At 56.7% G+C, this 25,897-nt stretch overlaps 1 protein-coding gene across 1 annotated transcript; it reads right to left on the reverse strand.

Annotated features, from left to right (window-relative positions):
- Positions 1-25,263, reverse strand: Kif19 (kinesin family member 19). Its single transcript, XM_042673622.1, has 20 exons — positions 25,225-25,263; positions 23,610-23,690; positions 13,374-13,484; positions 12,554-12,641; positions 12,120-12,256; positions 11,254-11,379; positions 10,758-10,952; positions 8,826-8,972; positions 7,405-7,527; positions 5,995-6,160; positions 5,138-5,312; positions 4,802-5,000; positions 3,449-3,719; positions 3,227-3,348; positions 2,395-2,528; positions 2,077-2,182; positions 1,858-1,942; positions 669-1,066; positions 306-465; positions 1-125 (listed from the first exon to the last, which is right to left on the reverse strand). The coding sequence occupies exons 1-20, from the start codon at positions 25,261-25,263 to the stop codon at positions 1-3; spliced, it is 2,988 nt and encodes a 995-aa protein (XP_042529556.1).
- Between the last annotated feature and the right edge of the window lie 634 nt (positions 25,264-25,897).

The following is a 25,897-nucleotide window of genomic DNA, read 5'->3' on the forward strand; positions in this document are numbered from 1 at the left end:
TCAGTTATGCCGGAAGTGTCCATCTTTTCTTGAGCCATGGGGCAGGCTGGGCCCGCGAGCGGCTCCTCTCCGGGAAATGCCAGCTGGGTTGGGGGGACCAGCAAGGGAGGAAGCATCCCCAGATCCTGCAAAGGGGAAAGGTCATGATCAGGAATGCCTCTCAGCCCATTCCCCCCACCCCCCATCACCCAGTGGCCTCAAACTCCCTGAGGGCCCGATCCTCCAAGTATGCTAGAGAATCATGGTCTCCTCCCTGGGCTGGCTAAGACCTCTCCTTTCCCACTGCCTCCCGTGCTCGTACTAACCTGGGTTCTGGCTTGGAGAGAGTTTGACTTGGGCCAAAGGCATGGTGACTTTTCCCAGATGCCTGATACCAGGGGCTGGGTGCCCACACACTGGCATCTTGTGGTCTAAGATGTCCTCCAAGGGACGGGCCCTGAGGAGATGCGTCTTGGAGCGAGAGAGCTGTGTGGTTGAAGAATAGGGAGGTGAGGCTGAGAGCTGTGTAGGGCTCTACTACAAGCTCTGCCCCTGCCACCCTGCTGAGGTGGAGCTTCTTGCTGTTGTGCAAGGCTGAAGTACGCTGGGGCTTCTGGAGGAATCTGGCCCTCAGGCCCCCCACCCACAAGAAAGGGATCCAGACACCTCGCCTCTGCCCCTTGCCTTACCCCATGGCCTGTGACCTCAAAAGACAGGGACCTCCGCTTCCTCCTTTTGGCCTCCAGTGACTCCTCCCTTTTCTTGCCCGGGTTTTTCTTCTGGCCTCGCAGCCAGGGCCCAGGGCCTTCACCTCGATGCCCTCTGGCCCTGGAAGGGGCCTCTCCTGTGCTGCTGGACAGGTTGTCCTCGCTGGCAGCATGCTGAAGCGTGGGGCTGGGGGGTCGTTTGCAGGCTTGTGGGCCTGGTGGCCGGGCATCATCAGCCTCGCTCAGAGAGTGCAGGGACAGGCTGCTGCACTCTGTGGCAGGTGCCAGCAGGTGGCGCCCTTCTACGCCCAGGGCCCGCGAGCGACGGCCGGCAGCCTTCACTGAGATGCACTTGGTGTTGGACAGGATCTCTTTCCTCTCTACAGCAGACAAGAGTTTCACTTGGAGATCAAGGCCATCTCCCACCACCCCTCCTTTACCATGGCAGAAATAAGCAGTAGCCAGGGCACCTTGGTTTCATCCCTAACACCCCTACTTGCTTGCCACTTGGGGCACACTGTCACCTTCCATCTCTAAACTGAAGATGCCACAACTAATTCCCTGGTGTTATTAAGGCTGACCAATGGGTTTAGTCAATCTTATCTCAGGGAGCAAGATTCAATTAACATTTGTTATTGCAATTAATTACTCGGTAGAAGGAGGTGTGTGGCCCTAAGTGCTTCCATTCTATTTTATTTATGTATTTATTTTTGTGCAGATCCTGGGGCTTGAACTTGGGAACTGGGTGCTGTCCCTGAGGGTTGTTTTTCATTCTTCTCAAAGCTAGCAATACTACCACTTAAGCCACAACTCTGCTTTTGATCTTTTTTTAGTGGTTAATTGGAAATAAGAGTCACACAGACTTTCCTGCATGAGCTGGCTTTGAACCTTGATTCTCAAGTTTCAACTTCCTGAGTAGCTAGGATTACAGGTGTGAGCCACCAGCAACCAGTCAGATGCTTCCAATGTGATTTCTGATTGTAACCCCATCTCTGCCCTTGAGCAGGTGCAGATACTAACTGCTGATACACAGCCAGTCCTCTGGGGGCGCTGATGGCTCTCTAGGTTAGAAAGTATTCGGGACACTTGTGCATTCAGCCAGGCTCAGGGCAGAAAAGGGCTTTGGCTGGACTGATCTGAGCCTTTAGATCAGGCAGGTGCGCACTTGTACCTTTGTGGGATAAGGGAATCTCCGACAGATTCTCGCTGCTATCTGGAGAAGAGTTGATCCGGCTGCCCAGGCTGTCCAGAGGGGGCTGGAGTGTAGTATTTGGGAAGAAGAAGGGCTTGAACACAGCAAGGATCCCTGCACCCCAGTCAACAAAGATGGGACAGGGTTCATCCCAAATGCTGGGTGACTGCCCAGCCCCAGGTGGTATCCAGAGCTCACCTCCTGGGCCACTAGGCTGCCAATCTGGATGGGTGGTGGGGTGGGCACAGAATAGCCTTTCACCTGCCAGGCTCGAGAATTGGCCTTGAATATGTGGTGGGCTTCACTGAGGATGGCAGGGAGGAAGGAGGGCTGTTGACCAGACTGGTCACGCTGAGGTTCCCTGCCACCACCAGCAGAGGGAGCCACCAGAGAGCGTACCAAAGAATCCTTCTCTAGCCCCCCAGCCACCCTCTCCCTGTCCTGGCTCCAGCCTTCCTGCCTGGCCGGTATCTGGACTGGCAATCCCAGGTCAGGGCCCAGCAGGAATTGGCTCACCTGTCCGTGCAGAGAGGTGGGAGGGTGCTGTTCTGTGGGCGCTGGGCTTCGGAGCTTATTGTCTTTACGCTCTCCAGATCAGAGTCTGGGGTCAGTGTAGCTCCTGCTGGGGTAATTTTGGGCAAAGAACTGTCCTGGGGGGAGGGGGAGAGGGGGAGTCAGAAGACTTGATCCTGGAGCCCATAACAGCACCCACATGGGGTAACAATGACCTGGGGCCATTGTTTTCTTGGTATTCTATTTATCCAGTTAAAACAAGGTTGCTGGGTGCTGGTGGCTCAGGCCTGTAATCCTAGCTACTCAGGAGGCTGAGATCTGAGGACCCAGTTCAAAGCCAGCCTGGGTGGGAACGTCCATGAGATGCTTACCTCCAATTAACCAGTCAAAAGGTGGTTGAGTGTCCGCCCTGAAAACACTCAAGGACAGCACTGAGGCCCTGAGTTCAAGCCCCAGCAGGGCACAAAAATAAACAGGATAACTCAGGCTAGCCTTGAACTTGCATGTCTCTTGCTTCAGCCTTCCAAGTGCTGAGATTACAGGCACGCTCCGCTGAGCTGGTGAGGGGCCTTCTCAGACGGCCTCCCCTGAACCCTCTGATCTTGGACAGACAGAGCCAAGTGTTTTGAGAGGAGTGTGGGGGTGCGGGTGGGACACCTTGCTGGGCGTGGCATGGTTTAGGGCGTGGCAAGGAGGGGCTGGAATCAGCTCCCTGGGGTTCCAAGGGAACCAGCTTGGTCCAGGGTGGCAGCAGCCACCTGCAGGCAGGCTGTGCCTTGCGTGGGGGCCCTTCCGTGGGCACAGCGCGGGTGTCTGGGCCTGCCCCGGCGCCCACCTGCAGGGCCCTGGAGGCCACGCGGTCCACGATGGCGGCCCGCTCGAGGCTGCCGTCCTCCAGCTCGCGCAGGTACACTTCATAGAGGGCCTCCAGGTGCGGGGGTACCGCCAGGTTGTAGTCTGCGGGAGGGGCGCGGGGAGGGCTCAGCGCGGGCCTGGGATCGCCTCGCCCTCCCCCCCTGCCCCACTCCGTGCCCCCCGTCCGGGGCGCGGGTCCTACCCTCGATGATCTGCCGCTGGCCCTGGATGATCTCCTCGCAGAGGCTCCGGTGCTGCTCCAGGCGGCGCACGGCTTCGCGGCGGTGGCGCCAGGCGCCGTCTCGGAGCAGCGCGTGCGACTGCATCTCGGTGACCTCCACCTCCAGCTCGTGCACGCGGCACAGCAGGCCGAGCACCTGGCGCTGCTCCTCCGAGCCCAGGCGCCGCGGCAGCGTCTCCTCCAGGCGCCGGCCCCGCGCGCGCAGCTCCCGGCAGCGCTGCTCCAGGGCCAGCTGCGCGCGCAGACGGGGCTCAGCGCCTGGCAGGCCCGCCCGTGCCCGCCCGCCCGTGCCGGCCCGTGCCCGCCCGCGCCCGCCCGCGCCCGCCCGCAGCCTCCCCAGCCCCTAGGCTCCGAGAGCCGGTGCCCTGCAACCAGGGCAGCTCCAAGGTGGCCTATCCATCCATCCATCCATCCATCCATCCATCCATCCGTCCGTCCGTCCGTCCGTCCGTCCGTCCGTCCGTCCATCCATCCATCCATCCATCCATCCATCCATCCATCCATCCATCTATCCTGCCCACCCTCCCTTCCTTTCTCTTCCCCCTCCTTCCCTTCCTCCCTTTCTCTTTCCTTCCTTCCTCTTTTCTCTTCCTTCCTTCCCTTCCTCCCTCCCTCCCCCTTCCACCTTCCTTCCCTCCCTCCTGCCCTTCCTTTCTCTTCCTCTGTCCTTCCCTTCCTCCCTACTTTTCTCTTTCCTTCCTATCTTTTCCCTCCCTCCCTCCCTCCCTCCCTCCCTCCCTCCCTCCCTCCCTCCCTCCCTCCCTTCCTTCCTTCTTTCCTTCCTTCTTTCCTTCCTTCCTTCCTTCCTTCCTTCCTTCCTTCCTTCCTTCCTTCCTTCCTTCCCTCCCACCCTTCCTTCCTCTTTCCTTCCTCTCTTTTCCCTTCCTCCTCCCTTCCTAGGAGCACTGGCACCCAGCCTGTGCTGTTTCTTGCTGTTCTGGCCACTACCTACCCTGGAATGGGCTTCGTGGGTATCTGTTTCACCCTAGCCCTGTGATGCCCTCAGGGCTACTCTGAAGCACCCTGCTCCCGTTTGGATATGCCCCATCCTAGAAGGTAATGACCAGTGGCCCAGAAAGCTCCGGTGATTCTATTGGGCGCCCTGTCTGGGATCTTTGGATTGGGGCAAGCATTAATATCTCCAGTGACTTGTGAGGACAACACCAGGACATCTCCCGCTTTACAGGTGGGGAAACTGAGGCTCAGAGAGGTGCAGGAACTTAGCAAGATCACCAAGGACTGGTGGCCTGAGCCGCCAGCCCCTCCACCTTCTCTAGGACCCACCACCCCTGGCCCACCCCAAGCCCTGGGCACCTTCTCCTTGCGCAGCTTCCTCTGTTCCCCCACCAGGGCGGCGATGCTGTCCCGGGCGGCGGCCACCTCGGGCGGCTCCAGGGTGTCTGGCTGGTCGTCACCTGTGTCCGAGTCCTTCTCACTGTCATCCTTCGAGTAGGACTCCTTCCTCCGCTCCTCCCGCCACTTGAGGGCCCTGCGTGACTTCTCATGCTCCCAGCTGTCGGGGGCCCACCCCCGGGGAGACAGGAGACGAGGGCTTCAGGCCCCAGGAAAGGGCAGGGCATCACCCAGGTCCCCAGCAACTCCATCCCCAATCCCTGCAGGCCGGGAGGGTCCCCGGGCAGGGGTGCACACCCAGCAATGGTGAGCAGGTGGCAGGAAGTGTCGATCTGGACCTCCATGCCATGGTTCTCCAGCTCCAGCAGGCGCCGGCGCAGGTCCATCTGCTCTTGGAAGGTGCTGACGAGCTGCTCGCGGACCTGCTCCAGCTCGGCCTGCTCTCCCTGCCGGCCGTGCAGCTGAACCTCGGCTGTGGAGGGCGCAAGGGCAGCAGTGGTGGCTGGCTCAAGCCCACTGAGATCCTCTCCCAACTTTCTTTCCAAGCCAGCCACGACTCCCAACTGCCTTTCCAGCCACTTCCTCCAGGAAGACCTCCTAGATTACGCTCTCTTCCCATGCCCCACTCCCACAGTTTAGCCTAGGGCTACACACAAAGTTGACGCTCAGTTCCTCTGTGTGAACGGGGACACCATGAACTCACAACTATAAAAAGCTGCCCCCACATCATAGCAGAACCCACCTATCTGAGGAGTTGGGCCTCCAGTCTTACAGGCTCCCTCACTCCTGTGGGCTAGCCTCTGCCTTGTTTTTTGTGTTTTTTTGGTCGTGGGTCTTGAACTGTGGGCCTGGGCGCTGTCCCTCAGCTCTTCAGCTCAGGGCTAGCGCACCACTTCCAGTTTTCTGGTGGTTCATTGGAGATAAGAATCTCATGGTCTTTCCTGCCCCTGGCCTGCTTTGAACCATGATTCTCCGATCTCAGCCTCCTGAGTAGCTAGAATTACAGGCGTGAGCCTCTGGCGCCCAGCAACCTCTGCCTTTAGGAAGCAAGGCACAGAGCTTGAAGGCTGGCTCAGGGAAGTTCAATGAGGGGAAGCAGCTCCAGGAGGGGGCGCTGCGGAGACAGGCTCCCACAGAACTGCTCACGTGCGCACCTCGAGCATGCTGGCTGTCAGGCCGCTCCAGCCGCCCTCGGGCCTGGCCCCGCCCCGCCTGCTGGTCCATCTTGCACTTGAGCCTCTGGATCTCACCCCGCAGGTCGGCGATGATGCTGGTGTACTGGGCGATGTGGTAGGAGACGTTGAACAGGTTCTGCTTCACCTGCGGGGAGCACGGGATGGGGGAGCAAGGGACAGCTCTGCCTCCACCTGCTTACCTGCTAAACCTTCCTGTCCTCCCCCCCCCCCACCCCTCCAGCCTTCCTGGGTGACAGTAGCAGCATTTGTGGACCCAAACCCATGGCCTGCTGTCACATGACATGGCTCAGCTAGATTGGATCTTCCTGAAGTGCTCCTTCCCCTCCTGTGGGAGTGGGGGAGAGGGAGGGGCACCAGTTCCTCCATCCCCTTCCCCAGCTGGTCTCAGCAGCTGCTATTGGCATGTACTGGCCACTGACAATGATCTGAACTAACAAATGAACTACTCAGAAGGCGTCTCCCTTTCCACCATCCTCCGCCCCCTCCCCCAAAGCTCTGGAGGTAGCAACTTCAAGCACCCAGGGCACTCTTGGGCAGATGCTACTTGCTTAGCCATCCCCCCTCTACCAACACAGGAGCCGAGGCAGGTGCACCAGGCAGCAGGGGCCCCGCAGGTTCTACCAGAGGACGTGAACTTGAAAACCATCCAGGCCCAGCGCCCGTCTCTGCTCCATCATGTGTTGGGCAGTTACTCACAGTCTGAATCCGCACTGTCCTCTGTTGTCATGGCAGGGATGCGAACACCTGGGGTGTGTGTGTGTGTGTGTGTGTGTGTGTGTGTGTGTGTGTGTGTGTGTGTGTTGGTACTGGCACAGGGCCTAGGCCCTGTCCCTTAGCTTTTTTGCTCAAAGCTAGTGCTCTACCATTTGAGCCACAACTCCATTTTGCTTTTTGGGTTTTGTTGACTAATTGGTGATAAGAGTCTCATAGACTGTCCTGCCTGGGCTGGCTTTGAACCCCAATCCTCAGAGCTCAGCCTCCTGAGTAGCTAGGACTACAGGAGGTCAACTACCAGCACCTGGCCCTGCTTGGTTTGGGACTGGGAGGAGATCTGTGTATTAGATAGCTGAGAGTTGGGGTTCAGGAAAGCCCCCCCTCACCCCGTGGGTAACACAAATACCTAGGTGGTCTGACCGACCACCTAGAGGCCTAGAGTCCAGAATTAGCCTCTGAAGAGGAAGAAGAAGGTAGGGGGACTGGGGAATGAGAAGAAGAGCGACCTGGGAGCCAGCGGAGGACTTCCGGGTTAATAAGGAGGTGCAGTGGTGGCTGGCTCCACCAAGGGTGGAGGTGGTAGGGGTCAGTCCAAGTGGTTCAAATCGTGGTCCAGGGGTGTGTTCTGGGGGGGGGCAGTCTAGGGACCCTCACCCTGGTCTTAATGTTCTTGGCCCGGCCAGCATAGGTCAGGGTGTTCCGAGACTCCTCGAAGGCGGTGCTGGCTGGGCTGATATGGGCAATCATCACCGTGCGGCTGTTCCCCCCCAAGGAGTCCTGGATGGAGGTGGCGGGGCGGGGGGGTGGTGGTCAGTGGAGGCCCCTCCCCCAGAGCCTCCTCCTGCCAGTCTGTATGTGTGCCCTCTCCCCCTCCCCCTCCCTTCTCCTTTCTCCCTCCCCCCTTCCATACAAAAAGCCTGGCTGCTGAGCATAATGGGGAGACTCTACTGCTTCTCCGCCACTAACCCTCAGCCTTCTTTTTTTTCTTTTTTGCCAGTCCTGGGGCTTGAACTCAGGGCCTGAGCACTGTCCCTGAGCTTCTTTTGCTCAAGGCTAGTGCTCTTCCACTTGAGCCACTTCTGGCCTTTTCTGTGTATGTGGTACTGAGGAATTGAACCCAGGATTTCATGCATGCTAGGCAAGCACTCTACCACTAAGCCACATTCCCAGCCCCCTCAGCCTTCTTGAATCCCCACCTACCTTGTGGGTATAGTTGTGGTGGCAAGCTGACAGAAGGGTCTGTGGGGACCATATACCTATTTCCAGCACTGACTAGTACCAACCCTTGGAGAAAATTCCTTGGCCTTTCCAGGCCTCAATTTCCCTAGCAGCACAAGTAACTCTCCCTAACTCACAAAGCCACAGACAAGACTAAAGAGTTTGTGGGACCAGGCGCTGGTGGTACATGCCTGTAATCTTAGCTACTCAGGAGGCTCAAAGCCAGCCAGACAGAAACATTTGTAAGATTCTTTTTTTGGGTCCGGTCGTGAGGCCTGAACTCTGGGCCTGGGCGCTGTCCCTCAGCTCTTCAGCTCAAGGCTAGCACTCTACCACTTGAGCCACAGCACCACTTCCGGCTTTTTTCTTTTTGCTTATGTGGTGCTGAGGAATCGAACCCAGGGCCTCAGGAATGCAAGGCAAGCACTCTACCACTGAGCCACTTTCCCAGCCCAACATTTGTAAGATTCTTATTTCCAGTTAACCTGAAAAGAAAAGATGAGGCTGGGAATGTAGCTTTGTGGTACAGTGCTTGCCTAGCATGCATGAAGCCCTGGGTTCAATTCCTCAGTACCACATAAACAGAAAAAGCTGGAAGTGGCTCACGTGGTAGAGCGCTAACCTTGAGCAAAAGAAGCTTAGGGACAGTGTCCAGACCCTGAGTTCAAGCCCCAGGGCTGGCAAATAAATAAATAAAAGGCAGAAGTAGCTCTGTGGCTTGAGTGGTAGAGTGCCAGCTCTGAGTGAAAAGTCCAAATGGGAGTGTGAGGCCTTAAGTTCAAGTCCCAGCACAAAAGCAAACTTAAAAGGTTTGTGGGAGGTGAAGGCAGGACACAGAGCTCAGGGGACCCTGGTACCTTCAGGAGCCGGGTGAGCTTGCTGTCGCGGTAGTTGATGTACTTGTTGCTGCCCTTGTCGCTCAGCGCATTGATGCAGTTGCCCAACGCGAGCAGGGAGCGGTTGATGTGAGCTCCCTCCTTCATGCGCTGTCCCCGGTTCTGGGTCTGAGGGGGGGAGAGGGGGAGGTAGAGGATAAAACTGTGGCCTTGTGAGGGCCCAAGGCGGAGGCTCCATCCATCAGCCACCCATCAGCACCCTGCTGATCCTAGATACACACCCCAACCTGGGGGGGGGAGTGGGTACGCTCTGGAAATGTAGGGAGCACAGGTCACCAGATGGCTTGGTCCTGCCACCTCCTCCTAGGGGTGCACGAGGAAAGGTATGACCAGGAAGCTTCTAGACTGAGGACTCTGGAGAATGCCGAGCCAAGCTGGTTCTGTTCCCTTGGGGCAGGCACTATGGCAGTGGCCAGACTTGTCCCATAGTGTCCTGAATGGCAGGCCACAAGATGGCCTCCTGGGCCACTTAGTGTGACCCCAGGCCTTAAAAGGCACCAGGAGCGTCACAGAGCTAGGAGGGCCGTGTGTGCATGCACACACGCACGGGTGCGTGATGCAGGGGCGGGCTCCTCTCCTCATGGCACAGGGGAGCCATTGCTGCCCATCCCGGCAGAGCTGGCATTAGACAGCTCCAGTTACCAGAGGGTACCCCTTTCCTCCAGGCTGCTCCCCATGTCCCCTTAAGGAGGCCTGGAGGCTTTTCTGGAACTCAGGGATGAATTTGTGAACGCCCACCTTGTTGCAATCCAGCCTTGTGTGTTCAGACAAGGCTGTGAGCCTGTTTCTTTCTTTCCTTCCTTCCTTCCTTCCTCCTTCTTCCCTCCCTCCCTCTCTCTTCCTTCCTTCCTTCTTTCCCTCACACCCTCCCTCCCTCCCTCCCTTCCTTCCTTCCTTCTTTCCTTCCTCTCTCTCTTTCTCTTTCTTTCCTTCCTTCCTTCTTTCTTTCTTTCCCCGCCAGTCCTGGGGTTTGAACTCAGGGCCTGGGCACTATCCCTAACCTGCTTCTTCTTCTTCTTTTTCTTTTTTTGTCAGTCGTGGGGCCTGAACTCTGGGCTTGGGCGCTGTCCCTCAGCTCTTCAGCTCAAGGTGAGCTCTCTACCACTTGAGCCACAGCGCCACTTCCAGTTTTCTAATGGTTTATTGGAGATAAGAGTCTCACGGACTTTCCTGCCTGGGCTGGCTTTGAACCGAAATGCTCAGATCTCAGCCTCCAGAGTAGCTAGGATTACAGGCCTGAGCCACTAGTGCCTGGCTTCCCTGAGTTTTTTTTGCTCAAGGATAGTGCTCTGTCACTTGAGCCGTAGCTCTACTTCTGGCTTTTTTTGTATTTCAGTGGAGGTAAGTCTCATGCTTTCCAGGCTAGCTTTGAACTGTGATTCTCAGATCTCAGCCTCCTGGGTGGCCATAATTCCAGGTGTAAGCCATCAATGATGCCTGGCTTTTCTCTCTTATCTTGGCTTCAGTTTTGCTATGGTGACATCACCCAGCGCCCCTGCCCAGGTGACCCTGACACCCCAAGCTGTCCTGCCAGAGGGGCTGGGCCACTGAGTCAGGCAAGCCAACTTGGCTGAGTGATAAGGACAGCGACATTGGGTGTCATAAGTGATGTCCTTGATGTGCTAGGCCCTCTTCCAGGTCCCTCCATGTTCTGCTGAGTCAGGTGTCAGGTGCTTGTTTTTGTTCTTTGTCATCCTACCTCACCCCTGCCCCACCCCAACAATAGTCCTTTGGCTCTTCAGGTTGCCTGGGCCCATCCTGAACTTTCTGGAACTTTCTTCAGTCCTTCACCCTGAGGGATTCACTCCTCTGTCTACTTCTCTGGGGTGCTCTGGACTGCACCCCCCCACCATCCAGATAGCCTCTTCTCCAGACTCCAAGAGCCGGCCTTACCTGGGAGGCTCGCTCGGAGCCCGCCAGGTCAATCATGAAGAGCCGGCCCTGTCTCACTTCCTGCAGGATGTTCTTGATACGGCTGCGCTGGCGCACGGCCACCTGCAGCACGGCGTGGGAGCGGGAGGACGTCTGGTTGGCGGCCGTGGGCTCCTGGGTCCTCTGCCGGTTCCCCTTCATCAGCAGCTGCATGATCTGGGAGGAAGGGAGCGAAGGAGGGAATGAGAGAGAGGCAGTTCCCAGCAGAGCCCCTGAGATGCCTGCAGAGAGGAGGCCTGGCGGGGGAGGTCCTGCCTCTGAGAGGCTGTGTGAGGCCCTGTGACTTTGTCACTCCCCAGGACGGGGTGGTTGGGACCTGATGGCGGAGGAGAGTGAGCGTGCATCTTGCTGCCACGCAACACTGTGTGGGGCCCAGCCCAGCTCCATCTCCGCGCTCCTGCCCTGTGCTCTCTCGGGCACCTTCCTCGTGGCCCCAGTCTGGCCACACGAGACTCACCTCTTTGGCATTGATGGTGGACACCTCAGTGATTCCAGCCACCTGGATCACACCTTTGGAGTCCTCCCTCAGCTCCAGGTACCCCAGGGAGGGGTTCAGCAAGTCCCGGATCATCTCATTATAGATCTGGTGGGACAGGTGAGGAAGAGACCTGAGGAGGGAATCTAAGGGCATGACTCCCAGACAAGGAGGGGACAGGAAGCTCCCACTTTCTGGCCCCAGGCTCCTGTGAGTCTCTGGCCTGGGAAGTTTCCCTGCCTTCCTATGGTGAACTGAATGTAGGTGATTCAGCACCCACAGGCAGCTGGGTCTCAGCGCCAACCAACATTGCAGGCAGACTCAGAGCCAAGCAGGACTGCATGGACCTGACCAAGGGCCAGGCTATCCTAGTAGATCAGGGAGCCCTGCTTGTTGCCAGGCAACCATCAGCCACCTCTGGGCGCTGTCCAACAAGGTGAGCCTAGCTGGCTGATTCCACACCTGCTGGCAGCTACCTTCACCACCCCTCCTGAGCTGTCACCAGCAGAAGCTGCCAGATGGAGGCCAGCCTCCTGGTACAGTGGTGAGGAAGGGAACAGTCAGGGAGTGTGTCTGAACTCTGTTCACTGACAAGGCTGCTGGGGAGTGTGGCACAATGGGGGTAGACCTGGTTTTGGAGTCACAGGGTCCCGAGTTCGAATCCCACCCCCTCCCACTGATTGTGAATAAGTTACCTCTTTGGTCCTCAAGTTTTATAAGGTGGGGCTAATAATACAGAGGTGGGAGAGCTGCCGTGATGGGCACCCCAGGAAACTGCTGGTCACTGGCTCTAGGAGGTGGGGCAGCTTGGTCCTGTGTGTCTCTTACCCAAGCCTGGGGGTACTCACCTCTAAGTAGGACATAGACACCTCATATTCCATGTCGTTGCTGGTTTCCTCAATGGCACGGAAGAGGTCGTTGAGTGTCCGGACATAGATACCAGGCTCGTGATCAGTACCCAGCATCGTGTAGGTTTTCCCACAGCCTGGGCAGAGCAGGGACTAGGGGTGAGACCTCACTGAGCAGAGACAATTTGTGAGCCTGGTCTGTCTTTGAGCGAGGCCCTCCCCGATGGCCAGGGAGGTGAAGGGGTGAAGGCAGGGGGCAGGGCAGGAAGGATTACAGCCCTGGCTGAAGATGGGGTCCCTGGAATGGAGGGCCCTAGGTGGGGTTGGATGCGTCCTATCCTGATTGCTGCCCTAGCCAGGCCTGGGCGGTCTCTGCAGGGGTGTGGGGCGAGGGGGCTCGCCTCCCCAGGGGTGTGCTCACGCCCCTCCCACACCTGTAGGGCCATAGGCAAACACTGTGGCATTGTAGCCGGAAATGACGCCATCGATGAGGCTCTTGGTGGTGGCCTGATACACCATCTCCTGCAAAGGACAAGAAACCTTGTCAGGGGCCTGGGACCCAGACAGGGCACAGCACAGATGCCCCCGGGGTATGTGGGAGGGAGGAGGGGGTGGGAAGGAGAGGAAGGGATGTCTCTGCTTACACCTTGGGGCAGGGGGGGAGGAGGAACGCCAGCCTGCAGCAGAGCTCAGGACACCTGAGCCGGCTCCTTCCACAGCTGGCTCCCAGCCCCTGGCTCGGAGGACACAGAGTATCTGCTCCCAGGAGGAACATCCGGAAGATAGTGAGATGGGGTCCCTAGGAGGGTGTAGGGGTCCCTAGGAGGGTGTCGGCTTCCTGGAGACAATCCTCCATCTGCCCAGCCTGCAACAGATGGCCTTCGGCTCCCTCCTCCTGCTCCCCCTGCCCCACCCCATGTAGCCCAACCGTGGGGGGTTCGAAGAGACCACCTGTGCAGGGTGGGTGCGGGTGTTCACCCAAGCATGCTCGTGGAAGGCCAGGTGTGCAGCGTGCGGGTGCCTGTGTGCACTGAGCAAGTGTGTAGGTGTGCAGGCACGGAGGTTAGTGTCTATCAGGTGCATATATGGACAGGTGAACATCACACAGGTGTGTACGGACATTCACAGATGGGGAAAGCTCCAGAAGGTGGACCCTTGAGCAAGTGGGGAGGACCTGTGAGGGTCAGGGACTAGGTCCCCTGAGGGCCCCTCTCAAGTGGTGAGGGGCGGGAAGGGGCTCCGGTGCACCCTCACCTGGGTGGCGGTGAAGTCGAAGGCCACGTCGAACAGGTAAGACTTCTCCCTGGAGCGGTGCGCCCGCAGGATGTCGTCGGGGTCCTCCAAGGGGTCCATGAGAACCACCATCTGCAAAGGGCCCGGCGGGGAGGCCGCGGTCACCCCCGCCCCAGATCCATTTGACCCCCCCCCCCCCCGTGACCTTGCAAGATGGGCACCATCCCAGAGAAGCAGGGAGCACCCCGGGGGTGCCCCACCCCACAGCAGGTCCCTGATTCAGACCTGTTCCCCTCACTGCAGCCCTGCAGCCGCACAGAGCCTGAGACAGCTGTGTGAACACAGGCTAAGTGCTCCATGCCCCACCCCCGCCCCACTTTAGGGCACTGTGAAGAGGAAGGTGGGGGAGGGAAGGGGTGAAGGAGGTTACCCTTCCCCTCCTCCCTGACTGTGCCATGAAATCTAGAGAGGTAACAATGAAAAAACAACACCAAAATTCTACAAGAAAAGTCAAGCCAGTGGCTCACGCCTGTATTCCTAGCTACTTAGGAGGCTGAGATCTGAGGATTCCCAATTCAGGGCAGGAAAGTCCCAAAGACTCTTTATCTCCAATGAACCACCAAAAGGCCAGAAGTCGAGCTGTGGCTCAAGTGATAGAGTGTCAGCCTTGAGTGAACAGAGCTAAAGAACAGTGTCCCGAGTTCAAGCATGCAAGCACACACATTCAAAATTGGGGACCCCATCCTTGCCAAGCAAGTAAAGGGCTCATCTTGAGTCCCCCACCCTACGGCACCATGCAGGTGCCCCTATGGGTTGGCTGGCACCTCTATGCACGGCCCTGTGCTCTGGGAACAACACCTGGACTCCCTGATGCCCTGGCTCTGCCAGACAGCCAGGGGAGTTAAACCACCCAGTGCTCTCTGCCTAATGAGGCAGCGCCTGTTCCCTAGGCCCAGGGGAGCTGCACAGATGGATGGAGGGCCAGACAGTGGTTTCAGTCAGCATGGACGCCTCATAGGCCCTCTGCTACTAAGGGGAGAAGAGAAGCACCGGAGGGAGGGCAGAGAGGTGCCCTCACCACCCCAGGAATTCGAGCAACAGCTAATCTTACACCATCCTTTAACGTGAAATCATGCTGATTACTCTCAGTGGAGGAAATCATAGCACAAAGCATCCTTGGTAGGAAATGGCAGCCAGGGCCCTGGCAGGCCAGCTCTTGGGTTGGTACGTGTCTGTCCTCTGAGCATCTTTTCACCCCTCCCTGCCTCCTCTGCTTCCACAGAGAGCTGTGTGGGTTGGGGGTCCCTCAACCATCAGCATAATCTGACTGAGGCCCACACATGGCTCACGATGCTCACTGGGCCCTGGACAACTATCAAAAGATGTCAACTGAGTCCTAACACAGGCAAGGCTTGGAGGGGAGACAGACCTATTTTAGTACCACCCTGAGGGGTCAGAGACAGTGGCTGGATGAGCAGGAGAACCAAGGCTGGTGACAGTCCCAAAGGCCTTGTGAACAGCCCTTGTAGAAGGGACAGAGAGAAACTGACAGGAGGGGCATGCTGGGAGCAAAACTGAGTTCAGGGGCCTAGGAGATCCATGGTAGGTCCCTCTGGGTCCCTTTGTCAAGCCTGAGGAGTTAGGGGCACAGTCCCAGAAGGACAATAACTTTGGGAATTGTCACTCTTGTCCACTTTCTATGTCCTTTCCCTCCCTCCAGCAGACATGCACCTGTGCTTGTGGCATCCAAACAGGCCTGGGCCTTCTATGGGGCTCTGGGGAGGAGGGAAGGGGAAGGGAAAGTGTTCCAGGAGGCAGAAGTCCAATCCCATCAGCGGGATTCTAGGCAAGCAGGCTAGAAGGGATTGCTGCAGGCAGGCTGGGCAGCTGCTATGCACAGAGAAGGCCCCTCCCAGCTGGCCAATGGCCGGGCGGCCACTGTAAGTAGAACACAGGGCATGTGGGCCTGCGCTGTTCCCTGGAGGACCCCTCTGTCCTCAGTCACTGGCCATGTCTTCAGGGTCTCTGAGCCAGGAACCTCTTTTCCAGGAGCTGGTTCCCTGGCCCATGCCTGCCAGCAACTTGGGCCCTGCTCAAGTTTCAGGTGTAGCTGAAGATCAACGCTGGCTCTGAGTCCCCCTGGCATCGGTCCCCTGGGATGCAATGGGAGCCCCGCCATCTCTGCCAGCTCTCACCTTGTAGACGGGGGGCAGGGCCCTCTGGCATCGTCAGCTGGGGGGCTGAGGGCGGAGAGGACAGCTGCAGGCACTGGCGGCCATCCCCCATCGCTGACTTTCACCTGACCTTGGCCAAGTTCACCTGGGCCTCTGGTTCTTTTGATACCTGGAATGTTTCTGGGTTCGTTGTCTGTCAGCATGCTGCTGTGGCTTCTTTAAAGAAGGCTTTGTCTGGGATCTGCCCTCCCGGGCATCGCCCCCATTCCTGTCCACACTGGCACACAATGGAGCCCTTGTACCCCCTGGACCAGGTGAACCACAGCTGAACTGGCAAGGGGTGGGGAGGGGGCACCCAGGCTGCCAAGGAGACCAGCCTGTGGCATTTGAGCCAGTCCAACTCATTTTTGGAGCACTGTCCGCCTGCCAAGCCTTGAGCCAGGAAGGGTCCAGGATGACAGAAGTGAGGCCAGACGTCCTGCTTTCTGTCTTGCTCTCTGACATTCCCTGGTAGCTTTAATAACCAGGTGAATGCTAGCACAGAGAGGAGACCCCAAATCTAACCAGGACAGGAAGGCTTCCCGGAAGAGGCAGCCCTGCCATCGGATTTGTTTCTTTTCTTGTGCCAGTACTGGTCCTTGAACTCAGAGCCTAGGCGCTGTCCCTGAGCTTTTGGTTTTGCTAAAGGCTAGCTAGCACTCTACCACTTGAGCCACAGCTCCACGTCCAGCTTTTTTGCTGGTTAACTGAAGCATCTCACAGACTTCTGGGAGAAAGAGTTAGAAAGAAAAGCCTGGGGTTTGCCTCCTGTCCTCTCCTCCAGGCGACTGTGCAGTACAGATTTCTGATTCATAGGCACCATCAAAGGGCTCCCCGGAGTGCATGCCCCTGTGAGCGCAGGCCTGCCCACACCCTGGCCCCCCACACCCTCTCTCCGAAGCTTCCTGTGAATGTCAGCCTATGTCTGCACACAGCACACACCCTGCGAACACTTGCAGAATAAAACTGCCTTTGAAGGGGAGCTGTGGGTGTGCCAGGCACTGTGCTAAGAGCCCCCCACATGCCCTTTCTGAAACTTGGGAGTAGGCATTCTTATTATGGGTCAGGATTGTCGCCCAAGCTCTATGCAAAGTCCACAGTTAGACTGAATGCAATTCAGTTCCGTGCAGAAGCTCCCTCATACCAGCTCACCCAAACCTGCTGCCTGAGAGAACCAATGGACAGACTGCTGCCTGGCTCTTAGGGGTTGAATTGTGCCCCACCCGCACTCTCTCCCTAAGTTCATAGGCGGAAGTGCTAACCCCAGGTCCTTTGATTATGAGCTTCTTTGGAAATACGATGCTAGGGGGGGTCATTAGCCACATAAGATGAAGATTCACCATGACCTCCCTGCTGCCACCCTGACTCCATACCTTGGACTGCCAGGACTGTGAGATACTGAACTTCTTTTCTTCGAGCCACCAGGCCCAAGGCTGACATTCAGGGCTTGCAAAGGAACGCACCACCCAGCTAGGATCCCTGTCAGGAAATCTCTCCTTGTGCTGTGCCCCATGGTACTGGCTAGAGGGCAGAAGGCAGGGCCAGGAGAGGGAAGACAGGGAGCTCTGCTTCTCGGAGCTTTCCCCATTTGTGAAAGTCTGCACAAGCTTGCATGGTGTATGTCTGCACACTTGCCTGGCAGGGGCACACCTGCCTGGCCGCACCTGCGCACCTCTGTCCCAGGGACACCCTTCCCCAGCTGTGATCCTGATGGACATCCCCCAGAGGGAAAAATGGCCTCTGGATGAAAATCAATCACCTAGATTCTTCTTCAGCTCCCAGGCTGGCAGTGAAGAACCCCGAGGGAGGGCAGCAGCACAAACGGGCCTCGGGGGCGACATTGCTGTGTGACCTCAAGCCAAAAGCATCACTTCCTAGGCTTCAAGTTTGGCCCAGATAGAGATCAAGAAGGACAAGACCGTAGTCACCAGAAAGGAAGCCACGCCAACTCTTCTGTCTCTGACTCAGGAGGGCTTGGGCTGGCTCTGGCTTCACCCTAAGTCCAGGGAGCCAGGCTCACAGCAGAGTAAAATAAATGAAACCCTAGCCAAGCACCAGTAGCTCACACATGTAATTCTGGCTACTCAGGAGGCTAAGATGTGAGGATCGTGTTTCGAAGCCAGACTAAGCAGGAAGGCCCATGAGACTCTTATCTCCAATGAGGCATCTCCCCCTCAAGTGGCTCAAGTGGTAGAATACTAGCCTTGAGCATAAAAGCCCAGGCCCTGAGTTCAAGCCTCAGGACCAGCAAACAAAATGCAGCATCTCCATGACACGGAATATTATTTAGCCATGAAAAGAGACAAAGTCCTACTATAAATTAAAATAGGAATAAACCTTGCAAACATTACAGTAAGGGGATGTTTTTACCTATGCTCAGCCCCACCTCCACTTTGTCCTGGGCAAGTGAGTAGAGTAGGCAGAGGCTGCTACAGTACCAGCCCTTGGCACCTGTCACCTACACCTTATTTACCTATTACAACAGCCTTGAATTTGTGGCTGCAGCTCACATCCCCTTTAATCCTCTCCTTTCCTGAGGAGGGTAGAAGTGCTTCATATTCTCCTTTAATGAGGAAACTGGGGTGGGGGGTGGGGGGAGCTCATGGGCATCCAGCCAGGACATGGCAGGGCTGTGTCCTCTGAAATCCATAGTTGAGCTGGGGCTCTATTCTGATGCTCTCTTTTTTTTCTGCTCCCATGTCACACCCTCCTTCAGGCCCTAGTGCTGTGGCTGCGCCTCCTGGGGGGCCTGGCTCTGCTGAACTCCAGAAGCAGGGAATGGCAGTTGGGCTGCAAGCAGATAAATGCTAATTATGAGATTACAGTCCTTGTCAGTTGACTTAAATCCTGCAGGTAAACACTGGAAGGCCAGCAGGTAGGGTGGGGTGGGGGCAAGCAGGAGGGAGAAGGTGGCTCTGTGTCCAGGAGCTTCTCCCTCAGCCCTGCCCCTCCCTCTGGTGCTAGGCACTGGTGGCTTATGCCCATAATCCTAGCTACTCTGCAGGCTGAGATCTGAGGATCACAGTTACAACTAGCTCTGGCAGGGAAAAAAAATCCCTGAGAATCTTATCTCCAATTAACCAGCAACATGTAGGAAGTAGAAAGGGCCAGCCTTGAGTGAAAAAGTCCAGGCACAACACTCAGGCCCTGAGTTCAAGCCCTAGTACACACACACACACACACACACACACACACACACACACACACACACACACACACACACTCACACGCCCCTTCATTCCTCAGCCTTCCTAGGGTTCCAGCTTTAGTGATGATAGTATCTAGGAATGGGGAATGGGGCACTCATGAGCCCTGGGATGGGATGTAGAAGGAGGTAGGTTTTCCTAACTCTGGGGCTTGCAACCTTCCTTCCCACAGCTCAGCCCTTAAGATAAATGGTCATTTACTACCTCTGAGCATGAGGCTGGCAAAGTGTTACACACTGTTCATACAGAGCCCTCCAAGAAGGACCCTCTAATGTAGGTGTAATGACTACCATCCCGAACAGAGCCAGGGCCCTGGGACCCCAGGCCTGCCAGGCCTCTGAAATTACCCCTTTAAAAATCCAAGCCTTAATTCCAGATTCCCAGAACCCAGTACTTTTGCTCTCTCTCTGTCTCCCTCCCCTCCCCCCCCTCTCGTCAGTTGTGGGGCTTGAACTCAGGCCTGGGTACTATCCCTGAGCTTCTGCTCAAGACTAGTGCTCTAGCACTTTGAGCCACAGCTACACTTCCAATTTTCTGTTGGTTAATGGAAAGAAGAGTCTCATGGACTTCCCTGCCCTGGCTGGCTCTGAACCCCTCAGATCTTAGCCTCCTGAGTAGCTAGGATTAAAGGCATGATTAAAGGCACCCAGCTTCTTGCTCTTTTTTTCTTTTTCTTCTTCCCTTCCTCCCTGCTCCCTTTATTTCTTTCTCTACTCTTCCTTCCTTCCTTCCTTCCTTCCTTCCTTCCTTCCTGCCTTCCTGCCTGCCTGCCTGCCTGCCTGCCTTGCCTTTCTTTCTTTCTTTCTTCCTTTTTCTCTCTCTTCCTCCTCCCTCCCTCCCTGTCTTCCTTCCTTCCCTCCCTGTCTGTCTTCCTTCCTTCCTTCCTTCCTTCCTTCCTTCCTTCCTTCCTTCCTTCCTTCCTTCCTTCCTTCCTTCCTTCCTTCCTTCTTTTCTTTCCACTCAGGGCCAGGGCCCAGGTGCTACCCCTTAGGCTTTTGTGAACCACAGCTTCACATCTGGCTTTTTGGTGGTTGATTGGAGATAAGAGTCTCACAGACTTTCCTGCCTGGGCTGGCTTCAGACTTTGATCCTCTAATCCCAGCCTCCAAGGTATTTAGGATTACAGGGGCGAGCTACTGGCACCTGGCTTACCCTCACTCTTGCTCTGAGGATACTTGGCCTATGGGAATGCCCACCTCTGGCAAGCCTCATGGTGATGGCCTTCCAGCTCCAAATGTCCCCAGGAGAATGGTGCTGAGCCTAAGGAAGGCTGTTGCCAGACCCCTTTCAGTGGCCCAAGCCAGTAGGTGACTGAGTCCCCTTCACCTCTTCCCACTGAGGACCCACTGGTGGGTGGGCCGTGGCAGTGGCCTCTCCCTGCTGATCACCCTGGGGATGGAAGTCCCCAGGGCCGGTGGGACGAGCTCGGTGCCCACATTGCTCAGCCTGCCCTGAGTCTCTCTGCAGCCCCATCAGGGCTGCCCAGCTCAGGCCTGGTGGGTGGGGTGCCCCAGCTGGACCAGGCCAGAACTAGAGGGAGTCCCTGCCCTGCTTGGCAGAAGCAGAATGGAGCCAGTGTTTACGGGGCTGGCGCACAATGGGCTGCCCCTTCACGGGGAGTGTTCTGGTTCATATTAACGGGTCCCCGTGCTGGCTGGAAACCAGCAGCAGCCAAGAGACATCATTGTCCCAACCCTGAAGACTTGATATCCTTGGGGACAAGCTGGACAACCCAGGGAGAGACCTGGACTATGAGGCTTTTTTTTTCTTCTCCTGAGCTCTCCAGCTTGTCAAGTGGGGTGAGGAGAGGGGGGGGGCAGAGGGGAGGGGTGTGACCCAACAGTGTTGGGGACTCTGACAGGTGACCATGGGTCAACATCAAAGGACTCTCCCTAGCAGAGTGGCTCCCTCCTGCTACTTAGGAGGCTGAGATCCACAGGATTTTTTTATAGTTTGAGACCAGTTCAAGCAATGTCCTTTACACTCCATCTCCAAAATAACCAGCAAAAAAAGCAGAGCTGGAGGCCTGGCTCAAGTGGTAGAGTGCCAGCCAAAAAAGCAAACACAAGAGTGTGAAGCCCTGAGTTCAAGCTTCAGTAATGATTCTTTTTTAAAGCTGTCTTTAAGTGCCAGGCATTGATTGGGTGGGTGAGCATACTGTATGGCCAGCAAGGTCTTTAGAAAAAGCATCATGACTGTTGGCCCCATTCAAAGAAGGGGCAAGGGCGGCGCCGGCAAACAAATAACTCCCACCCAAAGCCACCCAGATGGCAAACAGCACAACCCATTCTTTTTTTTTGGGGGGAGGGTCCGGTTGTAGGGCCTGAACTCTGGGCCTGGACGCTGTCCTTCAACTCTTCAGCTCAAGGCTAGCACTCTACCACTTGAGCCACAGCGCCACTTCCAGCTTTTTTTTTTCTGCTTATGTGGTGCTGAGGAATTGAACCCAGGGCTTCAGGCATGCAAGGCAAGCGCTCTACCACTGAGCCACCTTCCTAGCCCAAGCACAACCCATTTTGTACTGCACATGCACACACTGCTCTGCTGGGCTTGGCCTGGATCTCCCCCAGACACCCCTTCTTATCTGGAGGTCTTTGAAGGAGAGAGGGGCTAGGCACCAGTGGCTCATGTCTGTAATCCTAGCTACTCAAGAGGCTGAGGTCTGAGGACCACGGTTCAAAGCCAGCCCAGGCAGGAAAATCTGTGAGACTTTTATCTCCAATCAACCACCAGAAAATGGAAGTGGCTCTATGGTTCAAGGGGTAGAGCAGGTACTTTGAGCTGAAGAGTTAAGGGACAGCACCAGGCACAGAGTTCAAGCCCCACAACTGACAAAAAAAAAAAGGGCAACCACTCTACCAGTTGAGCCACAGTGCCACTTCCAGTTTGTGTTGGTTGATTGGAGATAAGGCTCTCACAGACTTTCCTGCTTGGGCTGGTTTTGAACTGCAATCCTCAGATCCCAGCCTCCTGAGTAGCTAGGATTACAGGCATGAGCCACTGGCACCCAGCTAGAGCACTTGCCTTGAGTTGAAGAGCTGAGGGACAGTGTGCAGGCCCAGAGCTCAAGCTCCACGATGGATAAAAAATTAATAAGGAGAGAGGGGGACAAATCAGCTATCTCAGCTGAAGGAAGAGACGAGGTGGGGAAGGTACCTGCTGGGGAACCCCAAGGAGGCTGTGCTTTGGATGACAGTCCAGCCCCAGGGACCTTGGCCCAGGTTCCTCAGGTGTGTGCATACCTTTCTCTGAATCATAGGATACCATTTCAACCTTGGATCCTCCAGCTCCACCCACCGCCCTGGCATTCCCGGAGAAGCCAGCCACAGTGCCAAAAGGGGCCACTGTCAGGCCTATGCCACCAGGGCATCCAGCCTGTACCTGCTGCCCCCGCACTGTGACCACCACAGCACCTGAGTCTTCAACTGTCTGCACAAGAAAACATCCCAGCCATGTCTCCACAGTAAGACCTAACTCACGTCCAGTTTCAACTCACACCTTTAAAATTTTTTTTTATTTTGTATCAGTCAGTACTGGGACTTGAACTCAAGGTCTGAGCACTGTCGCTTAGCTTTTTCACTCAAGGCTGGCACTCTTCCATTTGAGCCACAGCTCTACTTCCAGGTTTTTGGTGGTTAATTGGAGAAAAGAGTCTCTGGACTTTCCTACCCAGGCTGGCTTCAAATTACAACCCTCAGATCTCAGCCTCCTGAGTTGCTAGGACTACAAGGGTGAGCACTGGCACCTGGCTATCATCTCATGCATCAACATCTTACCTCTCTTCTCTTCCTCCTCCCCCCCTTTCCTGCTTGAGCCACACTGGTCTTTCCTGTTATGCAATTGTACATAATCCCTCTCACCACAGCTCCACATGGGTCTTTATACCTGCAGGTTTCTTCTATTACACCTGTAGACCAGACTAGCCTCAAATTCAAAATCCTCCTGCCTCAGTTTCCTGAGTGCTGGGATTATAGATGTGCACCGCCATGCCCAATTCAAGTACCATGTCTTAAGGGAGCCCTCCTCAGCCTCCAGGACTAGGTCACCTCACCCACTTACTTTCCTGGCACTTCATATTTTTGTTCTTGCTGCCCTCAGCTGCAAACCCTCACTTGTTTCAATTCTTTGATGAGTGCCTCATTGCCCCACACTGGACTATCACTAACAGAGGGAGGGAAGGCTCATTCCTATTCACAGTAGTTTCTAGCACCTTGATAAACACTTCTGATCTCATGTGCCGTGCCTTCCTGCATCACAGTGACATAAGGAGCAAGAGAACAGCTATCATAGGCTGGGAATGTGGCTTGGTGGTAGAGTGCTTGCCTAGCATGCATGAGGCCCTGGGTTTGATTCCTCTGTAACACATACACAGAAAAAGCCTGAAGTGGTGCAGTGGCGCAAGTGAGCAAAAGAAGTTCAGGGACAAGGTCCAGGCCCTGAGTTCAAGCCCCAGGACTGGCACAGAGAGACAAAGAGGCAGAGAGAGACAGAGAGACAGAGAGAGACAGAGAAAACAGCCATTGCGGGCTTAAGCAAACACAAACACCTTGAAGATGCTCTGATCATAAGGAAATGTATGCCCAGGGAGCAGCAGAGAAGCCATGGGTACCTGGCACCTAGGCCAGGACTCCTCTCAGCCTTCCTTGGACCAATCTAAGAAATCTAAAAAGGCAGAAGAGCCCTTGGCTTCCTCAACACTGCCCGCAATGGCCCAGCCAGAGTTCAGGGAACAGAGAGAGGCAGTGCCCTGAGCCAAGAGCCCTTTCTGCCCCTAGCAGGTGCACCAACCATCTGAGCAGGTCTCCCCTCCTGCAGTCCTGGCTGTGAGCCCTGCATACCTGCTCATCCACCTTGTGGGCAATGAGGGTGGCTCCTTCCTCCAGCTCCGCCACACTGATGGGTCGAACCCTGAGAGCCACCTGGGGATGGGTGGGGGGGGAGAGACCAGGGGCCTGGGGTTAGATAGATGTCCCAGACTAGGCTACACAGGGAAGGGTGAGCGGGCCTCAGGATTCTCTCCCCAAAGCAAGCCTCTGGGTTCTCCTTGGGACCACATGTCCCAAGGAAAACTCTGAAAGTCAAGTTCACTGTCCAGGTCAGAGGGCAGCAGGTTCACAAGATGTCAGGCTGTGTCTGAGCCCAAGTTGCAGGGAAAGCCTCGAGGGAGGGAACTGTGCCCAGGCTGCATCAGTCACACACCCGAATTAAACACCTGGAGCTCCCTTGGGCTTGACCCTGGAGCCTTCCCAGGCTGCTGGCGCCTCTGTGGATGCTTGGGGATGACGGGGGTTAGGATTAGGATAGCATGATGGTCTTCCCCCTCACGCCAATGACCTGTGACCACATCCTGATTGCTCCCAAGGGGAATGGCACCATCTCTACTCTCTAGCCAATAAAAGACAATAGGTCTTCATCAAGTGCATGGGTCTCCCAAAGAATGGCGTGGGGGATGGGGTTGTGCTGCTCCAAGAGAAACAGCTGCTGGCGTGGGGGTGGAACTAAGGAGCCCTCTCCTCACTTTAGAGGCAGCTGCACTGCCTAGCAGATCATATTTATCAGCCTCCCGGGAGGACTCCAATGGGGAGAGGAGGGGGAAAGAAAGGGAGAAGGAAAGGAGGGAAGGGGAGAGGAGGGGGGCAAGGCCCTGGTCCGTGCCTGGCCAGTGCACAGTACACAGGGCTGTTTCAAACAAGCCCTTTTCCACTGCTAGAGAGGATGCTTCACAGCCTGGATCTTGCCTGTGGCTCCCACCAAAGCTTCCCTTTGCAGGAGTTAAGGCTGCCCTGCAGAAGTGGGGTATCAGGGATAACATTAGCCTGTAGGTGCAAATGAGGCCTGGGGATAGGGCTTGGAAAGAAAGACTCCCATATCTACCCACATCTTGTGGAGGGGTCTCCCCCTCATCCTTCCATCCTGGTATCCCTGATGACCTGGAATCTTGGCCTTCAGTCTCTACCTGTCCACCCTCCCTCCCACCTCCCCATTCAATTCCCAGGCTCCCTGGGCTCTGGGGGCCATGGAGGTTGCATCCAGTGCTACTCTGAGGTATTGGTCCTGACTTTGCCTGCCATGGATTAACCCACTCCAGAGCCCAGGGCACACCCTGGGCTCCCGGATAACAGATCTCACAAGGCTGGGATTCCTTCTGACGGACCCATCAGGAGACCCCTGCTTCCCTTCTCAGGCAGTGAGGCAGATCTGTCTTGGATGGGGGAGCTGTCTGCCCCAGTGGAGACCGAGGGGGAATGTTGGAGGGAGGCCAGGCTGACTTTCTAGACTCAGGAGGACACCATAACCTCCTAGACACCTGTTCTCTAGGACTTGGGCAAAGTTGCCCTGCGCAGTCCCAGCTCCTGTCCCTCGTCCCTTAGGGGACACTGCCTGTATGTGTGGGGGTCTGGCTGGGTTCAGGGATGGTGGAGGTAAGGAGGAGCGAGATTAAGGGAGTCTCACCATGAGTTGCTGGTCCTTGGAGTCCCCACCGTCCTTCATGCTTGCGGAGGGTGGCGGGGCTCAGGCCGGGACAGAGGGCATGGCCCAGCCGTACCCCCACCTCGGTCTGACTGGGTCGCTCTTGGCGGCTGCTGCTGCTGCCTGACAACCCGAAACCAACAACGCGCCCGCGGCCCGGGGAGCTGACCAGGAGGCGGGGCCCCGCCCCCGCGCCCCGCGAGGCCACGCCCCGAGCGGCGAGACCCCGCCCCGGACCCAGCGAGGCCACGCCCTTGTGTGAGCGAAAGCCCGGTCCCCTACCCGCGAGACCCCGCCCCGAATGCTCGCTGAGCCTGGTGGTGCGCAGGCCCAGGGCCCCAAGTCTATTGAATCCGCCTCCTGGCGTCCGTTTGCTTAGCCCCTGAGCTCCTGCTCACGCTCCCCGGGCCCCGGGCTAAGCACCTGGGCGTCCTTGGGCCCACCTCGCGGCCCCCGCCCCTCAGGCCGCTGTTTGCTGCCTCCAGGGCGCGGCTGGCGCCTCCCGTCTCCATGCGCGCCGCGGGCATCGCGGGGGTGGCCCGTGCCCCGCTCCAGGCGCAGGGGAGGTGGGCAGGCCGGGCGAAGGGCTGTCCCTGCCCACGGGGGCAGCGCTGGCTCCGCCCCTCGGTGCTCCCCACTGTGGCACAAAGCCTCA

The sequence above is a fragment of the Dipodomys spectabilis genome, unplaced genomic scaffold (assembly GCF_019054845.1).
Source record: "Dipodomys spectabilis isolate Male_0828 unplaced genomic scaffold, ASM1905484v1 ptg000018l, whole genome shotgun sequence".
NCBI lineage: Eukaryota > Metazoa > Chordata > Mammalia > Rodentia > Heteromyidae > Dipodomys > Dipodomys spectabilis.

Coding starts and splice junctions, on each gene's coding strand:
- Kif19 (XM_042673622.1), bottom strand. CDS start 25,263: ATGAAGGACGGTGGGGACTCCAAGGACCAGCAACTCATG. Junction 13,485..23,609: donor CCCACAAGGTGGATGAGCAG/GTATGCAGGGCT, acceptor GGCCCTTTGCAG/ATGGTGGTTCTCATGGACCC. Junction 3,720..4,801: donor GGAAGCTGCGCAAGGAGAAG/GTGCCCAGGGCT, acceptor CTGCGCGCGCAG/CTGGCCCTGGAGCAGCGCTG.